The sequence below is a fragment of the Elephantulus edwardii genome, unplaced genomic scaffold (assembly GCF_000299155.1).
Source record: "Elephantulus edwardii isolate Elephantulus edwardi_28Jun2011 unplaced genomic scaffold, EleEdw1.0 scaffold00262, whole genome shotgun sequence".
NCBI lineage: Eukaryota > Metazoa > Chordata > Mammalia > Macroscelidea > Macroscelididae > Elephantulus > Elephantulus edwardii.
Window position 1 is genome coordinate 1,001,640 of NW_006400012.1, and position 16,780 is coordinate 1,018,419.

At 39.2% G+C, this 16,780-nt stretch overlaps 1 protein-coding gene across 1 annotated transcript in view; it reads right to left on the reverse strand.

Annotated features, from left to right (window-relative positions):
- Positions 1–240: 240 nt before the first annotated feature.
- Positions 241–16,780, reverse strand: part of CD58 (CD58 molecule) — a 79,512-nt gene continuing 62,972 nt past the window's right edge. The window contains exon 3 of the mRNA XM_006899588.1: positions 241–365. Coding sequence (XP_006899650.1) covers positions 241–365 — 125 coding nt within the window. The remainder of the gene's footprint in view (positions 366–16,780) is intronic.

Sequence of the window (16,780 nt, forward strand, 5' to 3'; positions counted from 1 at the left end):
AGAAAAGTATGATCATGTGATTGGGTAATGAAGGAAGGGCAATGCTTTTTATGCAATGGCAAAAAAATAGCTACATCTATTGCCGTCCAGAAAAAGAAATGGATTATCCCTACAGGTGCTCCAGATTAGTAGAACGATTGAAAAGAGCATGGGAGGCAAGTACATCTCAGTCTCATAGGGTAAAGTAGTGATCTCCTGGATCTCAAATAATTGTACCAGAACCTCCTAGATTTCCAAAAGTCAGATTTTTACTCGCTTGACTCCAGTGTATGTGCTGTCATCATGGTATGCCAGAGCAATGGAGCTGCCACTTAAAGCTGAGGGGTCAGGGCTGCTATCATATCCAACAGGCAGAAAAGCTGGATCTGCCAGGCCAAGGGGATGAGGTTACTGTTTAAATGAATTTTGAGATTGGGGTGCCCAAACTTGGAAGGTGGAGCTGATACTCAGGGCTGACTGACCTCCATCCAGAATCCTGAGGTATAGATAACATCCAGAGTCTGGAGACCAGGACTAAGATGGTGTCAGAGAATAGAGATTGCTTTCAAGCTTTGAGAGCTAATGTAAACTGCTCTGCTGGGTCTTGGACTTTTTCATGTCTTTTAACCTTTGTTCTCTCCAACGTCTCCCATTTGCAAAGGAAATGTCTACTTTGGGTCTAAGTACTGTCAAGTCAACTCACAGAGACCCTATGAACTACAGATCTGAATTCTGTCATATCCTGTGCCATTTTTATCATCTTTGACACATTTGAGTCCATTGCCACAGACAGTATATCAATCTTGTTGATGGCTTCTTTCCTTTGCTAACTTTCCATCTTTCCAAACATGGTGCCCCTTTCTATGGAATAGCCTTTCCTAACAACATGTCCAAAATATGTGAGATGAAGCTTCACCATCTTTATCTCCAGTGTCACTGTGGCTGCACTTTCTGCAAGATAAATGTTTGTTCTTTTGGCAGTCCATGTGATAATGGATGCATATGAACTATGGTGTTGAAGAAGAGTTCTAGCATATCCCATTTTACTTTCCCCCCTATTATTTATTCATTGTTGCACATTTTATCTCCCCTCCTGCAGACCCCCATTGTAATTCAGCCCTTGTTCCAGATTATTCTCATACATATAATACATAATCATATATTCCTTTTGGACAGTTCTTCCCCTCATCTCTTCTAATGCAGTGTTCATTATCTATCCACTCTTTCCCCATTCCCTCCCCAGCCACCCCATGTCTGTCCTATTTTATAACAGTGATATTATGCAGAATTTGTCCTTTTCTGACTGAGCTATTTCACTTAGCATTATGTTGTCTAGGCTCTCCCATGTTGTGTAATGTTTTACCATTTCATTGTTCTTCAATGCTGCATACTATTCCATTGTGTACATTTATCATAGTTTTTCTTGTGGTTGTATCATAGTTTTTCTATCCACTTGTTGATGGGCCCCATCATACTTTAGAAACAGATAATTTATATTACTGATTTCACAGGTGAAGAGGAATTTTCCCCCAAGATGGAATAAGCCTAAAATCTTACCTGTATCTGATTTAGATGGTTCAGAAGATGAGATTTTGGACTTGAAGTAGATTTTTATAACTTGAGGGATGGTGAGAGTGAGGACATTTTACATGTAGAAAAACATGAATATGGGAGGAGGGAAAAGGGTAGAACATTGTGGATTAAATTTTATCCCCATTAATATGTGTTAAAAACCCTAATCTCTCTGCCTATGGCTTTAATTGCATATGGGAATGTGCTATCTTCATTATGCTGGTAAGATAGAACCAGTGTAGAATGTCTTGAGTCAATCTATTTTGAGATGTAAAAGATATTAAACGAGTAAGCAGAAGTAAGGAAGAGAGATGCCAAGTCATATGAAAAGTGCCTAGAAATAGAAGCTCCAAGAGATGACTTTCCTCCAGAGACCACAGAGAGAGAGGAAGTCTTCTCCTACAGTTAATATCCTGAAGTTGGACTTCTGGCCTCTTACACTGTCAGAAAATAAATTTAGAACCTCTCCTCTCACTTTTTGGTATGTTTGTTATAGAAGGACTAGTTAGCTGAGACAGCCATGCTCACCCATCTGCCACAGCAGAAGTTTCCCATCCACCCATGCTGGAAGTCAGTCTTTAAGACTCCTCAGGATAGGCACTAGCATCTTGGTGCTTTCTCCTAGGGGTTGTTGTGATCTCATGCCTGACAGGGGCCTAAGAGTTGAAGCACTTGTGAATGCAATGATAACCAGACTGTTCATTCCCTCTCTAAAAGGACTAAGCAAATGAGAGTGCCAGTTCCTCTCTTCAAAAATTGGTGCTAGTAAAACTGGACTGCTACCTGTAGAAAATTGAAGCAGGATCCACATCTCATATCATACACAAAAATCAACTAAACGTGAATCAGAGACCAAGGAGTAAAGTCCAAGACCATAAAGATTATGAGAGACAAAATGGGACCAAACTTGGAAGGCCCAGCCTAAGGTACAAATAGGCTGGTAAATACAGTCAGAAACGGACAACCAGGAAAGAATCAAACCAATGAATGAGACCTAATGATTAAGTCTTTGGGTGCATAAAAACCTTTCAATCCAGTTGTTGTTGTATACTATTGATTCAGAACCAACTCATAACTGACCCTTCAGTGGGTTTTCAGAAGCAGTTAATCACATGGGAGGCGATTGTCCATCCTTCTCCCACAGAGCAGCTGGTGGATTAGAACCAAGTGTCTTCAGGATTGCAGTGCAGTTTCTTACCACTAGGCCATCAGAGCTCTGACAGAAAAAACACTTAATAATGTTATCTCAGACAAGGGGCTCAAAATAAAAGTTTTACCAAATACTACAGGACTTCCACAAGAAAAAGACTGATAACCTAATTACAAAATGGATGAAAGACCTGGAAAGACTTTTCCCAGAGGAAGGCATTCAGAGGGCAAACAGACACATGAAGAAATGCTCAAAATCACTGGCAATAAGAGAGATACAAATCAAAATCATGAGATACGATCTCACTCCAGGAGTAGTGGCAAAGTTTAACAGAAAAGCAATTAATAATTATTCGAGGGATTTAAACTCTCATATACTGCTGGTGGGATTGTAAAATGGTACAAACATTCTGGAAGGTAGTTTGGCATTTTCTCAAAAAGCTGAATAGAGAAATTCTATATGACTCAGATAGTGCACTGCTAGGAATATACCCTGAGGAAAAAAGAACTAAGACACAAAGAGATTTGTACATTGATGTGCATAGCTACATTATTCACAATATCAAGAACATAGAAACAGCCCAAAAGTCCATAAAAAACAAATGGATTGAGAAACTGTGGTATACTCACATGACAGAATACTATTCAGCATTTAGGAGCAACAATTTAAAAAAATACATATAAACTATGAGAGGCTAGAGAGCATTATGCTCGGTGAAATAATTCAGTCTTACAAGGACAAATATTATGTAAGACCATTTTAACTAGTTTATTTACAAAATTCAAATACATTATTTCCAAGTAAATTATTTCAATTTCCCTGACCCCTCCCATCAAATGGTACAATGCCATGATTAATCCCCCATCCCCCTGCACATCCTCATCCCTCTGCTTCCAACCTCTCCCACACCTTTTGGATTCTTATACTCATTCTACAAAAATGGTTTTATACAGTAGTTATCCTTGTGGAACAGAATTAGTTCACTTGGCATAATTCTCTCCAGTCCCTCCCAAGTAAGGTAAAAATCATTGTTCCTGCATGTGCATAGTATTCCATTGTGTGAATGTACCATAATTCTCAATCCATTCATTTTTGATTGGACATTTAGACTATTTCCATGTTCTTGCAATGGTTAATAATACTGCTATGAACATGGGTGCTCAAATTTTTGTTTGGTGTGCAAGTCTCCATTTGTGCCTCAGTTCTTATTTTCTCAGGGTATATTCCAAGTAGTGGAATAGCTGGGTCCTATGGAATTTCCATGTTCTGCTTTCTGAGAAAGTGCCAAACTGCTTTCCAAAATGGTTGCACCATTTTATAATCCCACCAACAATGTATGAGTTCCTTTCTCACCACATCCTCTCCAACATTTATTACTTGCTGCCCTGTGAAACTGCCACTGTTACTACTGTGAGATGGTATATCATTGTGGTTTTGATTTGCATCTCTCTTACTGCCAGTGATTTGGAGCATTTCTTCATGTGTCTGTTTGCCATTCAAATATCTTCCTCTGTGAAAATTCTTTCCATGTCTTTTGCCCATTGTGTAATTAGATTATCAGTCTTTTTCTCTTAGAGGCCCAGGAACATTCTGTAAACTTTTGTTATAACCCTCTTGTCTGAGATGGTATTATCAAATGTTTGTTCCCAGCCAGTGGGTTTTCTTTTCACCCTGTTGGAAAAAGGTTTTGATGCCCACATGGATTTAATCTTTAAAAGGTCCCATGCATCAATTTTATCCTCTTCACATTGTGCATTTCTGGTTTTATTTGGTAGTCTCTTTATGCATTGGACTAGTGCTTCTAAGCTTGATCCCAGTTTGTCTCTTATGAACATTATGGTTTTGGGCTTTACTCTCAGGTGTCTGATCCACCTTGGATTTTTGTGTATGGTGTGAGATGTGGATCCTATTACAGCTTTCTGCAGATGGAAGTTCAGTTTTGTCAGCACCATTTGTAGAAGAGGTTATCATTTCAATTTTCTTGTCGAATATCAGTTGACCATAGATTGTTGTTGTTGTTGTTGTTATGTGCCATCGAGCGGCCTGCGACTCATAGTGACACTATGTACAACAACCCTAAACCCTGTTCCATCCCTTGCCAATCTTATTGTCTCCAACACATCTATCCCCATTACCCCAGTCACTGAATTAACCCATCTCATCGAGGGTCTTCCTCTCCTGCGCTGTCCCTCCACCCTCGCAAGCATAACATCCTTCCCTGAGGACTGATCCTGCCTCGCAACATGTCTAAAGTCTGTCAGATGAAGCCCCAGAACCCTTGTCTCCAAGGAGCAGCTTGGCTTCACCCTCTCCAGGATGAACCTGTTTGTTCTAGCAGTCCATAGTATATCCAATACTCTTCTCCAGCACCACAGCTCAAAGGCATCAACTCTCCTTCTATCATCCCTAGTCATTGTCCAGCTCTCTGATGCATAGCAAGTAATTGCAAAGAATATGGCCTTTATCAGGCACACCTTAGTCTTCAGACTAACATTGTTGCTCTTCAGTACTTTGGAGAGGTTCCCGATAGCAGACTTTCCCAGTGCAATGAATCTTTTCATTTCCTGGCTGCTGGTACCAAGAGGTTTATTGTAGAGCCAAGCAGACTAAAACTGTCAATAATCTCAATGTCTTTACATCTATCATGATGTTGCCAATTAGCCCATTGGTGAGAATGTTTGTTTTCTTGATGTTGAGCTTCAATCCATATTGAAGGCTGCAGTCCTTGACCTTCTGCAGCAAGTGCTTCAGATCCTCCTCAGTTTCCACAAACAGGGTTGTGTCATCTGCATACCGCAGATTGTTGATGAGTCTATCTCCAATCCTGATGCTGCATTTCTCCTCATAGAGCTCAGCCTCCCAGATAATCTGTTCTGCATTATAGTTTGAAAAGATATGGAGATAGGACACTTCCTTGACACACACCCTTCCCAGTTTTGAACCATGCAGTGTTTCCTAGCTTTGTTCTCAAGATAGACAGCTGGGTCTATTTCTGGGTTCTCAATTCTGTTCCATTGGTCTATGTGCCTGTTGTATCAGTACCGTGCTGTTTTGGTTACTACATAGTAGGTTTGAGGTCAGTGAGTGCTATGCCTCCAACCTTATTTTTGTTTCTCAGAAGTGTTTTGCTTATTCAAGATCTCTTTGCCTCTCCAAATAAATTTTATAATTTTCCTTTCAGTCTTCTTGAAAAGGGAATTTGGTATCTGGATTGGAATTGCATTGAACATATAGATTGCTTTGGTAGGATTGTCATTTTTGGCAATACTGAGTCTTCCTATCCATAAACAGGGCACATTTTTCCATTTCTTTAGGTCTAGTTTTCTTTGTATAGGTATTTTGTATCTCTGTAGATACACTAGATTCACTCCCAAGTATCTCAATTTGTGGTATTGCTTTCTTGATTTTCTCCTCTGAGTTCTCTTTGTTTCTATAGAGGAATCCTACTGATTTTTTTAAATATTGATCTTATATCCTGCCACTCTACTAAATAGGCCTATTAACTCTAACAGTTTTGTTGTTTTTGTTGAGTCTTTGGGGGTTTCTGGATACACTATCATATCATCTGCATACAGTGACAGTTTAACCATCTCTTTGCCAATCTGGATGCATTTTATTTCCTTCTCTTGTGATATTGCCCTAGCAAGCACTACCAATACAATGTTGAAAAGAAGTGGTGACAGTGGGCATCCTTGTCTGGTCCCTGTTTGCAAGGAAAATGTTTTTAGTCTTTCTCCATTGAGAATGATGTTGGCTCTTGGGTTTCCATATATACTTTTCACTATGTTGAGGAAATTCCCTTCTATTCCAATTTTGCTGAGTGTCTTTATCAGGAAGGGGTGTTGGATTTTGTCAAATGCCTTTTCTGCATCAATTGCTAAGACTATGCAATTCTTGTTATTTACTTTGTTAATATAATGAATTGCATTGATTGTTTTTCTTACGTTGAACCATCCTTGCATACCTGTTATAAATCCCACTTGGTCATGGTGAATTATATTTTTTGTGTCCTATTGGCTAGGATTTGTTAAGGATTTTTGCATTGATATTCATGAGAGATACTGGTCTGTAGTTTTCTTTCTTGGTAATATCTTTGTCTGGTTTTGGTATTTGGGTTATGTTTGCACATAAGACCATCATTGTAAAAATAGAAAGATGGCTAGCAGGATGTGATGGTATTGTTGAGTACAACTCATAGCAACCCTATGAACAAAAGATCTGAACCTTGTTCTATTCTGTGTCATCCTCACACTTCCTGGCACACAAGAGCCCACTACTTCAGTCACTGCATCAGTCCACTTAACTGAAGGTCTTCCTCTCCTTCGTTGACCTCCACCTTCCCAGCATCATGTCCTTCTCCAAGGAATAGCCCTCCTAGCAATATGCCCGAAGTATGTGAGGTGAAGCCTCATCATTCTTGCCTCCAAGGAGCACTCTGGCTTCATCCTATCCAAGACATCTCTGTTTGTTCTCTTGACCATCTATGGGAGGGTCAGTGCTCTTCTCCAACACTATAGCTCAAAGTCATGAACTCTTCTTCTGTCATCCTTATTCATTGTCCAGCTCTCAGATGCATAGCAAGTGATCAGAAAGACTATAGCCTGAATCAGATGCACATTAGTCCTCAAACTGACATCATTTCTTTTCAATAAGTTGAAGAAGTCCCTAACTGCAGATTTTCCCAGGGCAATGTGTCTCTTTATTTCCTGACTGCTGGGACTAAGGGTGTTAATTGTGGATTCAAGCAAGATGAAGCTGTTGACAGTTTCAATCTCCTCTCCATCCATATGATGTTGCCTATTTGTGTTCTGCAACAAGTGCTTCAAATCCTCCTCACTTTCAGCAAGCAAGGTTGTGTCCAATCCTTATACCGCATTCCTCTTCATAGAGTCCAGCTTCTCAAATAGTTTTCTCAGCATACAGATTTAACAGGTATGGAGAGAGAATATCAATGATATTGTTTTATAGTTTCCACATTCAGTTGGATCACCCTTTTTCTTGGGAATGGGAACAAATTTTTGGCCAGATAGTTGTCCTCCAAATTTACTGGCATAGATTGATGAAAGCATCCAAGCCTGCATCTATTAATTGAAACAAGTCAATTGGTATCCCATAGATTCGTGGGGCCTTATTTTTTGCCAGTGCCTTCAATGCAGCTTCCACTTTCTCCTTCATTACCCTTGACTCATGTTGATATTATACTTCCTGAAATTTTTCAGTGTCAATCAGTTCTTTCTGATGTGTACAAGGGTCCAAAATGGGAAGGAAGGGGGCAGGGATGTTAGAGTGTGGAAAGGGGATATCATTGGGTAACAGAGTTTGGTGGGTGGAGAGAGAGGGTAAAGGTATTAGGAAAGATCCAGTGAACACCTGAAAAGATGTGGTAATAATGGGTATAGGGCAATGGTGGTTAATATTATAAGACATAATATATAAGAATGATCACAATATGAATGAAGAAATATGTAAAACACAATGTGTATGAATGAAAAAAAGTATATGCCTTTTGTATGCAAACCAATATAAAAAAATAAATTTTTAAAAAGTTTAACCCCTCCCCAAAAAAGTGATACTTCCCTAAATATATACTTCCCTAAACTTGCTGTGATATTCATTGCACCACAATTACAAGTTGAGGCTGTGGTTTGACATCAGCATGGTGAGTCATATTACTGATCATGGTGTTCACATCTGGGGCCATGTTCTAGACATCAGCACTCCACCCTGCTCAGCTCAGAATCTGAAAAGGAAGTTTCTTGCCAGACACTCATCTGGCCACTCCCATTCTTTAGTAACCACAACTCTCAACATATATTAGCTCTTCTTTATCTTCCCACAGCTTATAACCTCAGAATAGGCCAGTTGTCTTTGGGCTCATCTATACAATTTACTCCAACTTTATCAGGCTCAATCACTTACTAGTTAAAGGATTCAAATCAGGCAGGTCAAATATTGGATCTACCATTTTATTAGCTATGCATTCTTAAGCAAATTTCCCCATCTCCATAAGGGGAATAAGAGTGCCTTCTAGCAGAAGGTGAGATAAAGCAGATAACACTCAGTACAGTGGCTGGAATGTAATACTCAGTGAATGATTGTATGTGTTTTTACTTCCCTGGTGAGCATATGACTTATTTTCTACTTTATTTTTTCATCAAATACCAATTCATACAGCATATAGTTCATATCATATCTAACTCTTTAAACCAGCCCTTTCCTTTCTTTTTCCTCCTTTGACCCTTTTTCCACACCAGATTGCTTATATTCCTGTACAAGTTTCATTCTTTTTTGTCCATTTCAAGTTTCTTACAACATTTTCCAATCTTACCCAACACAATAGAAAGTAGAAGCTGTTAAGTTTTAAAAATGTGTGAGTGTCACGAAAGTGGTGTCTGACTTTCACTAACTTCACAGAGGGTGTGGAATTCTCATTCACAGCAACAGTCACAATTCAAAGCTAACTCTAAGAAGTCAGACGTGCTCCAGACCCTTCTTCCAACTATTCTGATGCCAACCTTTCCTCTCTTGGCCATGACTACTTCTCTACTGGATTCAGTAACTCATTGCAATTGCCTCTGGGAACCCACGGTTAATGCTTATGATTATGGGATGTTTTAGGGAGGTTACAAGTTATATACAAAGTTCAGGTTCAGAAGTCACTCAAGTTCTTCAATCGAGACAGCCTCACTTCCACCATGACAAAATGCAAACCTCCCTCTCTCACTTTGCTTGGACAACTGCTACAAAATGCTTTTACTTCTGCCAATTATATGTTCGATGGCACCTCTATCCTACAAAGAAATCTGGGCCTGAAGACACTGAATTCTAGCTTCGAGGATCAGCAAAACTATCTCCTTGACAAATGCCTGAAGTATCCACTTTACCAGCAAGCACTCAACTTTTTCACTTGATTGTCTGGGAGCTCACAGCTTTGTCTCACACAGATCTGGTTTCTGCCACCTCTGTTGCCACTGCCACCAACATAATCTTGTCTTGTGCTGTCTTGCGGTATCACAGTGTTTCATCAGCTCTGTACTATTAAAGCTCTGCATCTCTGGAGACGGGATCTCTGGTCGACATGATGTATTTTTAATGTATTCATTGTATTCTCTGGCCCTTCTTTCCTGATGGTAGCAAGATCTGCCTTCATTATGGCTCAATTTAAGTACGGTGGGAGGCAAAACTAACCCATCTCCACGTTCTAGTTCTACATATCTTATTTTCACGGTCCCGCTCAAAGTGTGTCATTTGCCTTACTTATATTATTAGCAAGTTATCAAATCCCTTTGGTGGACCACAAAACCTCTCATTGCATAGTCTTACTGGTGGCACAGTCCACAGGGAGTTGTGTTGCTAACCCAAAGGTGGTGGTTAGAACCCACTAATAGTCCCTAAAGAGAAAGATGGACAATCTCCTCCTGTGTTATTTACAGCCTTTGAAAATCCAGTGGAGGGTCAGCTATAAGTTGGTTCTAATTTGACATCAGTGAGTTTGAGTTTTACCCAGCTATCTTATGAGAATTTAAAAGGCCATGGCTAGGGAGCTCAGGTGGCCTAGTGGTACACAGGGATACTACAATACCAAAGGCTCACAGCTTAAATCCACTGGCTGCGCCACCAGAGAAGGATGGGCAATCTCCTGTGCAACTTACAGACTTATGCGTCTTAGGAATTACAGTGTCTGAAAACCTTGCAGGGTCAGCTAGGAGTCAGTGACAATGAGTAAGTATAAGTTAAATATATAGTGTGCACCGTAGAGTTAAAACTGACCCATAACTGATCCTCCAGTGGGTTTACAGAGGCAGTTAATTGTGTGGGAGGAGATTGCCCATCTTTTTCCTGGGGACCTCTCAACAGTAATAAAGAGCAATGATGTCAGTCTAGAGACTAAGGTGTGCCTGATCCAGGGCATAGTCTTCTCAATTGCTTGCTATGCATCTGAAAAATGGGCAATGAATAAAGAAGACAAGTGCCTTTGAGTTGTGGTGCTGGAGAAGAATATTGAATATACTATTAACTGCAAAGGGAGCAAGTAAGTCTATCCTGGAGAAAGTGAAACCAGGTTGCTCATTGGAGGCAAAGATTTTGAAACTGTCTCACATGCTTTGAGCATGTTTCCAGGAGGGACCAGTCCTTGGAGAAGAATATCATGCTTAGAAGAGTAGAAGAAGTCAGTTCAGGAGAGGAAAACTTTGGATGAGATGAATCGACACAGTGACTGTGGCAATGGAAATAGATGTGTCAGAGAACAGTGAGGTTGGCTCAGCATAGGACAAAGGTGCATTTCGAATCTACAATTTATTCTGTGAAAGAAAGATGGGCAATCTCTTCCTTTGCAATTAACTGCCTCTGAAAATTCTCTGGATGGTGAGATATTAGTATGTTCCAAGTTATAACAACTATATATATTTCTTTTTCTTCCAAGAAAAGTGAACCAATAGAATGTGGAAATTATCCAACATCATCAATATCACATACAAGCAAAATATTGCTGAAGATCATCCCCAAACAGCTAGTTTCTTTATACATTTACAGAGAACTATCAGGAGTTCAATCTGTGTTTGTTGTTGTTATTGTTTGGTGCCGTCGAGTTGTAGATGACTCACAGCGACCCTATGAATGAACGGCCTGAGCACTGTTCATACATAGAGTTTCTGGAGGCAAGCCATTTCGGAAGTGGATGCCCCTCCTGCTTCCAGGCTTGATTTAGTCGGGAAGCCCCAGCCAACACTGTCCACCGTGGGTACCCATAACCACGATTGGCACATCACTGTCACAGTCTTCAGCATCACAGCAACCACGAGTTACCTCTGTACAGCAACGCACAGACCAGTGCTATACCACCTGCACGTCAAACACATGCCCAGAAAGCAGTCGACTCCAAAAGCTTGCCACGATTCCTGCGCGCACACTACCATGCTCCTTCCTTCTGACAGGCAGAATCATGATAGATGGAGAAAAGATTGAAAATGTCAATGATTTCATTTGACTTGAATTCATAATCAACACTCTTGATATCAGCAGTCAGGAGATCTGGAGATGTATTGCTCTGGGCAAGTCTGCTATTCGGGACCTCTCTAAATTACTGAGGAACAGTGATGACAATTTGAAGACTAAGGTACACCTAATTCAGGTCATGGTCTTTTTAATCATTTGTTATGCATCTGAAAGCTGAACAAATAAGGATGGCAGAAGAAGAAATAACATCTTTGAGTTGTGGTGTTGGAGAAAGTCACTGAATATCCTATAGACTGTGTAAAAAACCCCGGATATGTATTGAAAAAAAGTGCAGCCACAGTGCTCCCAAGAAGCAGGGATGGGAAAACTTCATTTCCCATATTTTAGGCCTATTGCTAGGAAAGGTTGTTACTTGGAAAGGGACATCATACTTAGAAATGTGGTGAGTCAGTGGAAGAGAAAAAGACTCCCAATGAGATGGACTGGCATAGTGGTTGCAGTAATATAGACTCAAGTGTGTCATCAGAAATGATGAGAAAGGCACAGGATTGGGCAGGGTTCAGATCTATTGTTCATGAGTCACTATGAATTATACTAGACTCAATGGCACCTAACAGCAATAACATACATTTATGGATATTTATGTATTTATTTTTAACTAGAAGCTCTGCTCCTGGAAATCTCCTTCATATGTAAAATGAGTATAGTTCAACAAGGAAATGGCTGTATTTGACTTTTACTAACTCCACAAATGGTAACTGTCCTTATCAACAACAACAACCACAAAATTAATTCTTAAGGTCAGGCATGGTCTCCATGCTCCTGAATCTACTTATACTAATTTTATCAGCACTCTTTCTGATGTACTGGATCCCAAATCCATTGCAATGACCACATAGATCTTACAGAGCCATATTCACAGTTATAGGGTTTACTAGGGAAGTTATCACGTTATAATTCAGATTGGCAACTGAATACAATTCCTCAGCCCAGATAGCTTCTCAAGTATGTCTGTAGGCCCTTTGATCTTCACCTTCACAGCTTAGCTTTGTGTGACAAAATGTCTTTAGTTCTGTCAATTATGGCATCTCTTCTCAGTCCTCCACCAAGTTTGGGCAAAGGCCCTTGGCTCTGCTTTCACGGGTCAACTTGAGCTCATGTTAGCCTCTGGTTCTCTGCTGAGACTGCTGCTGCTCTCACGTCAATCCCTGTACAGCTGGCACAGGGATTTCTGACCTCGAAGGATACATCCTATACTCTGCTTCCTCTGCCTTGCTGATAGTGAAATTCCCACCTTCACTGCTAAACCTGCTCAATTCAACTTGGGAGGATAGGAAAAACTGAATAACCCCATGATGATCAGTCTATACACATCCTATTTTAAGTTCTTTCCCAATCATGGGGTAAAAGTCAATGTCAAAAACTAGGAAATCCATTTTGGACAATAACCTTTGCCACCACATCATGGAAATAAAATATCGGAGTGAATGTGAATGACTATGCATAGAAGAAAGTATAAAGAATTATTGTGTGTGGCGCAAACAAACAAACAAACAAAAAGAAGCAAAACAAATGTATGACAAATCGAGACTAGATGAATAGTTATAATATGCCATGGAATAGTCTGCAGTTCTCAAACAGAATTAATTCACGTTTTGGCAAAGGAGTCATAGAGATTCATGAATAATTGATGAGAAAAGTAAAATGCAGAAACGTGGGTATAAAATGAATTCATTTTTAAGAATAATGTGGCGCCCTTACCTAAATATATGAATGTAAGCCAACACACATATAACTCAAAATGTTATCATGGGTTTGGAGGAATGGGCACTGCCATGGCTGGAAGGAGATGGAAAAAAGAGATACAGTGAAAACATAAGGAAAGAGGGGGGAGGGACCTCAAGTAACATTGCATTGCAATTATCACATAGTTACAGTTATGCATTTATGTAAAATTATATATGTGTGTTAGGAGATGTAATAAGAGAAGCTTAATTATGCATACGTATCATCCACCACTCATTGTCATTTTGTCAGAATTGTAGTGGCTTGCCTGCTGCCGTGATGCTGGAAGCAACTGTTATTTTGCGTGTCATCCTTGCACGGGGCCATGCTAATCTTCTCTGTATCATTCCAATTTTAGTATATGTGCTGCTGAAGCAAGCACACAACTGTTATTTTTAATACAGGCAGCCCCCCATGAGAGAGAGATTTCAGTGCAGCTTCTACATTAAGATTAGGAAGATTGACCTGCTTCTGAAAAAGTGGTCTAACTGCAGAAAAATTGGCAAGTAAAACCTTACAAATGGCAGCAAAATATTGTATAATGTAGTTCTGAAATATGAGCCTTTCTGGTTGGAAGACACTCAAATATGACTGAGAATGAGTTTCTTCTTCAAAGTAGAATCCATTTTTATAATGCAGATGGAGCAAAGTTTTCACCCAGTGAAGGATCTCCTTTCACTGGTGTGGCACCATTCAAAATGAGAAGAAACAGCTGCGAACATTCATTATTATTCAAAACATGAAACTATACAAAATATGAATCTAGAAGAATTAGAAGTCAGCAAAAAGAAAATGGATTTTTATCCCCAAGGCTAAAAGAACGGAAATAAACTTGTGTGACTATTTTGTTTCTGCTTAGTTCTTTTTTTTTTTTTAATGAGGCAATCATATGGTCTATGGTCTATTATGCCAGGAATGACAAATTGAAGCAGATAGCATTGCATGTATGGTCAAAAAGAATATTTCAAGATCCAGTCTGAAGTACAACATTGTCCTAATAGGATAATATCCATATGACTACAAGGAAAACGTGAGAACTCCGGTGGCCTAGTTGGTGGGGAGTGGCATTGCTAACTCAAAGGTCATATATCTCTGGTAGTTTAAACTCACCAGCTGTTCCTCAGGAGAAAGATGATAAATCCTCTGCCCTGTTTTGATTTACAACATCAGAAACCCAAAAGATGGTTAGCTGTGAGTCCATTCTGACTTGAAGGCAATGAGTGGCAATAAAGATCAATTACCATAAATGTTATCCAAGTTTTTGCATCAGCCGTTAATGCCAAGGATTAAAAAAGCAAAGATTTTTGTAACTATTGCAATCTGAAATTTTACCAATATACAACCAAATAAATATTAGTGATTGGAATGAAAACAAGGGAAAACAAAGAAGGATCAGCAGTTGGAAAATATAACTTTAGTAATAAAAACAATGCTAGATATTCCATAATAGACTTTTTAAAGATTTATTTATCCCAAGTATCTTTTCCCCCCAATATAAATGATGACTTGTGGCATAGATCTCACAAAATGGAATACACAGACTCATACTGATCACATCTGTACAAAAGGATATTGAGGAACTCAATGCCATCAGTCAGAACAAGGCCAGAAGCCAACCGAGGAAAACCATTAAACGCTCACAAGCAAGTTCAAATTGAAATTGAAGAAAATGAAAAATAAGTAGTACACAAGAGTCAGCGTACAACTTTTTATACTACCCCTGAATCTAGAGACCATCTTAAGAATAGATTTAACACACTGAACAGTAAGGACTGAAGACTACGCAAGTTGTTAGGATAATATCAAAGACATGATCCAAGAAAGCAAAAGATCATTTAAAAGGCAAGAAAGTTAAAAAAAAAAAGATCAAAATGGATATCAGAAGAGATCCTGAAACTTGCTCTTAAACATAAAGTAGCTAAAGCAAACAGAAGAGATAACGACATAAAAGAACTGAACAGAAATTTCAAAAGGTGACTTAAGCAGATAAAGTAAATATGCAATGACCTGGGGTTGGAAAATCTGAAGGGAAGAACATGGTCAGCATTCCTCAAGCTGAAAGAACTAAACCTGGAGGAGCCTTAAGTTGCAATTCTGAAAGATTCTATGGGCAAGATATGGAACAAACCAATAAGCATCAAAAGAATATATAAGGAATACAATGAGTTACTATAACAACAATAACAATGGTTGATGTTTAGTCGCTTCAGGAGATAGTTTATGATTAAGAATTTTAAAAAAGGAATTAAAAGAAAGAAATAAAATCATGCATGTACTTTGCTTAGTATAGTTCCTGGCACAAAGTAAAAGCTTAATAAATGGAGAATATAAAAACAACAAAGAATCAATGGCATTGAAGGAAGAAGTCCAAGCTGCATTGAAGGCATTAAAGTGGAGATGGAGGAAGCTCCAGGAATTGAAATAATACTTTTTTTTTTAAATTTTGTGTGCGTGTACTGTCAAATCAGATCTGACTGGTACAGAGGATATTGCGCCTCCTTCTCCGGCAGAGCGTCTGGTGGATTCGAACCGTGTTCCTCTGGGATTGCAGTGCAGCTTCTTGCCACTAGGCCACCAGAGCTCCCCTGAAATAATACTAAAAGAGATGTTCCAATAAAAGGATGCAGTGATGGAAGCACTCACCTGTTGCCTACACCAAGAAATTTGGAAAACAGCTACCTGGACAAGTGACTGGATGAGATCCCTATCTATGCCCATTCCAAGGAAAGGTGGTCTGCTGGAATATGGAAATTGTTGATTAATATCACATGCAAGTAATATATGCCGAAGATAATTTTTTTTTAAATGGATTTTAGTAGTACAAAGGGAACTGCCAGAAATTCAGGCCAGATCCAGAAGACGTAGAATGAGGGATTTTGTTGCTGATTTTAGTTGGATGTTGGCTGAAAACAGAAAATATTAGAAAGGTCATTATTTGTGTTTTATGCATTCAGAAAAGCCAGTCAACTGTGCGGATCACAACAAATTATTGATAACATTGAGAAGAATGAGAACGTCAAAACACTTGTGTCCATACAGAATCTGTACAAGAACAAAAGGCAGTCATTTGAGCAGAAACCAATGGACAATTGTGTTTTAAAATCAGGAAGGGTGTGCATTGGGGTTATATCCTTTTGTTGTTGTTGTTGTTGTTAAGTGCCATTGAGTCATAGACAACTTATAGTAACCCTATAAATGAAAGATCTGAACATTTGTATAAGTTCGTCATTTTTCCACATTCATAGAGTTTCTGGAGGCAAGCTATTTCAGATGTGGATGCCACTCCTGCTTCCAAGCTTGTTTTAATTGGGGAGTTCCACCAAACACTGTCCACCA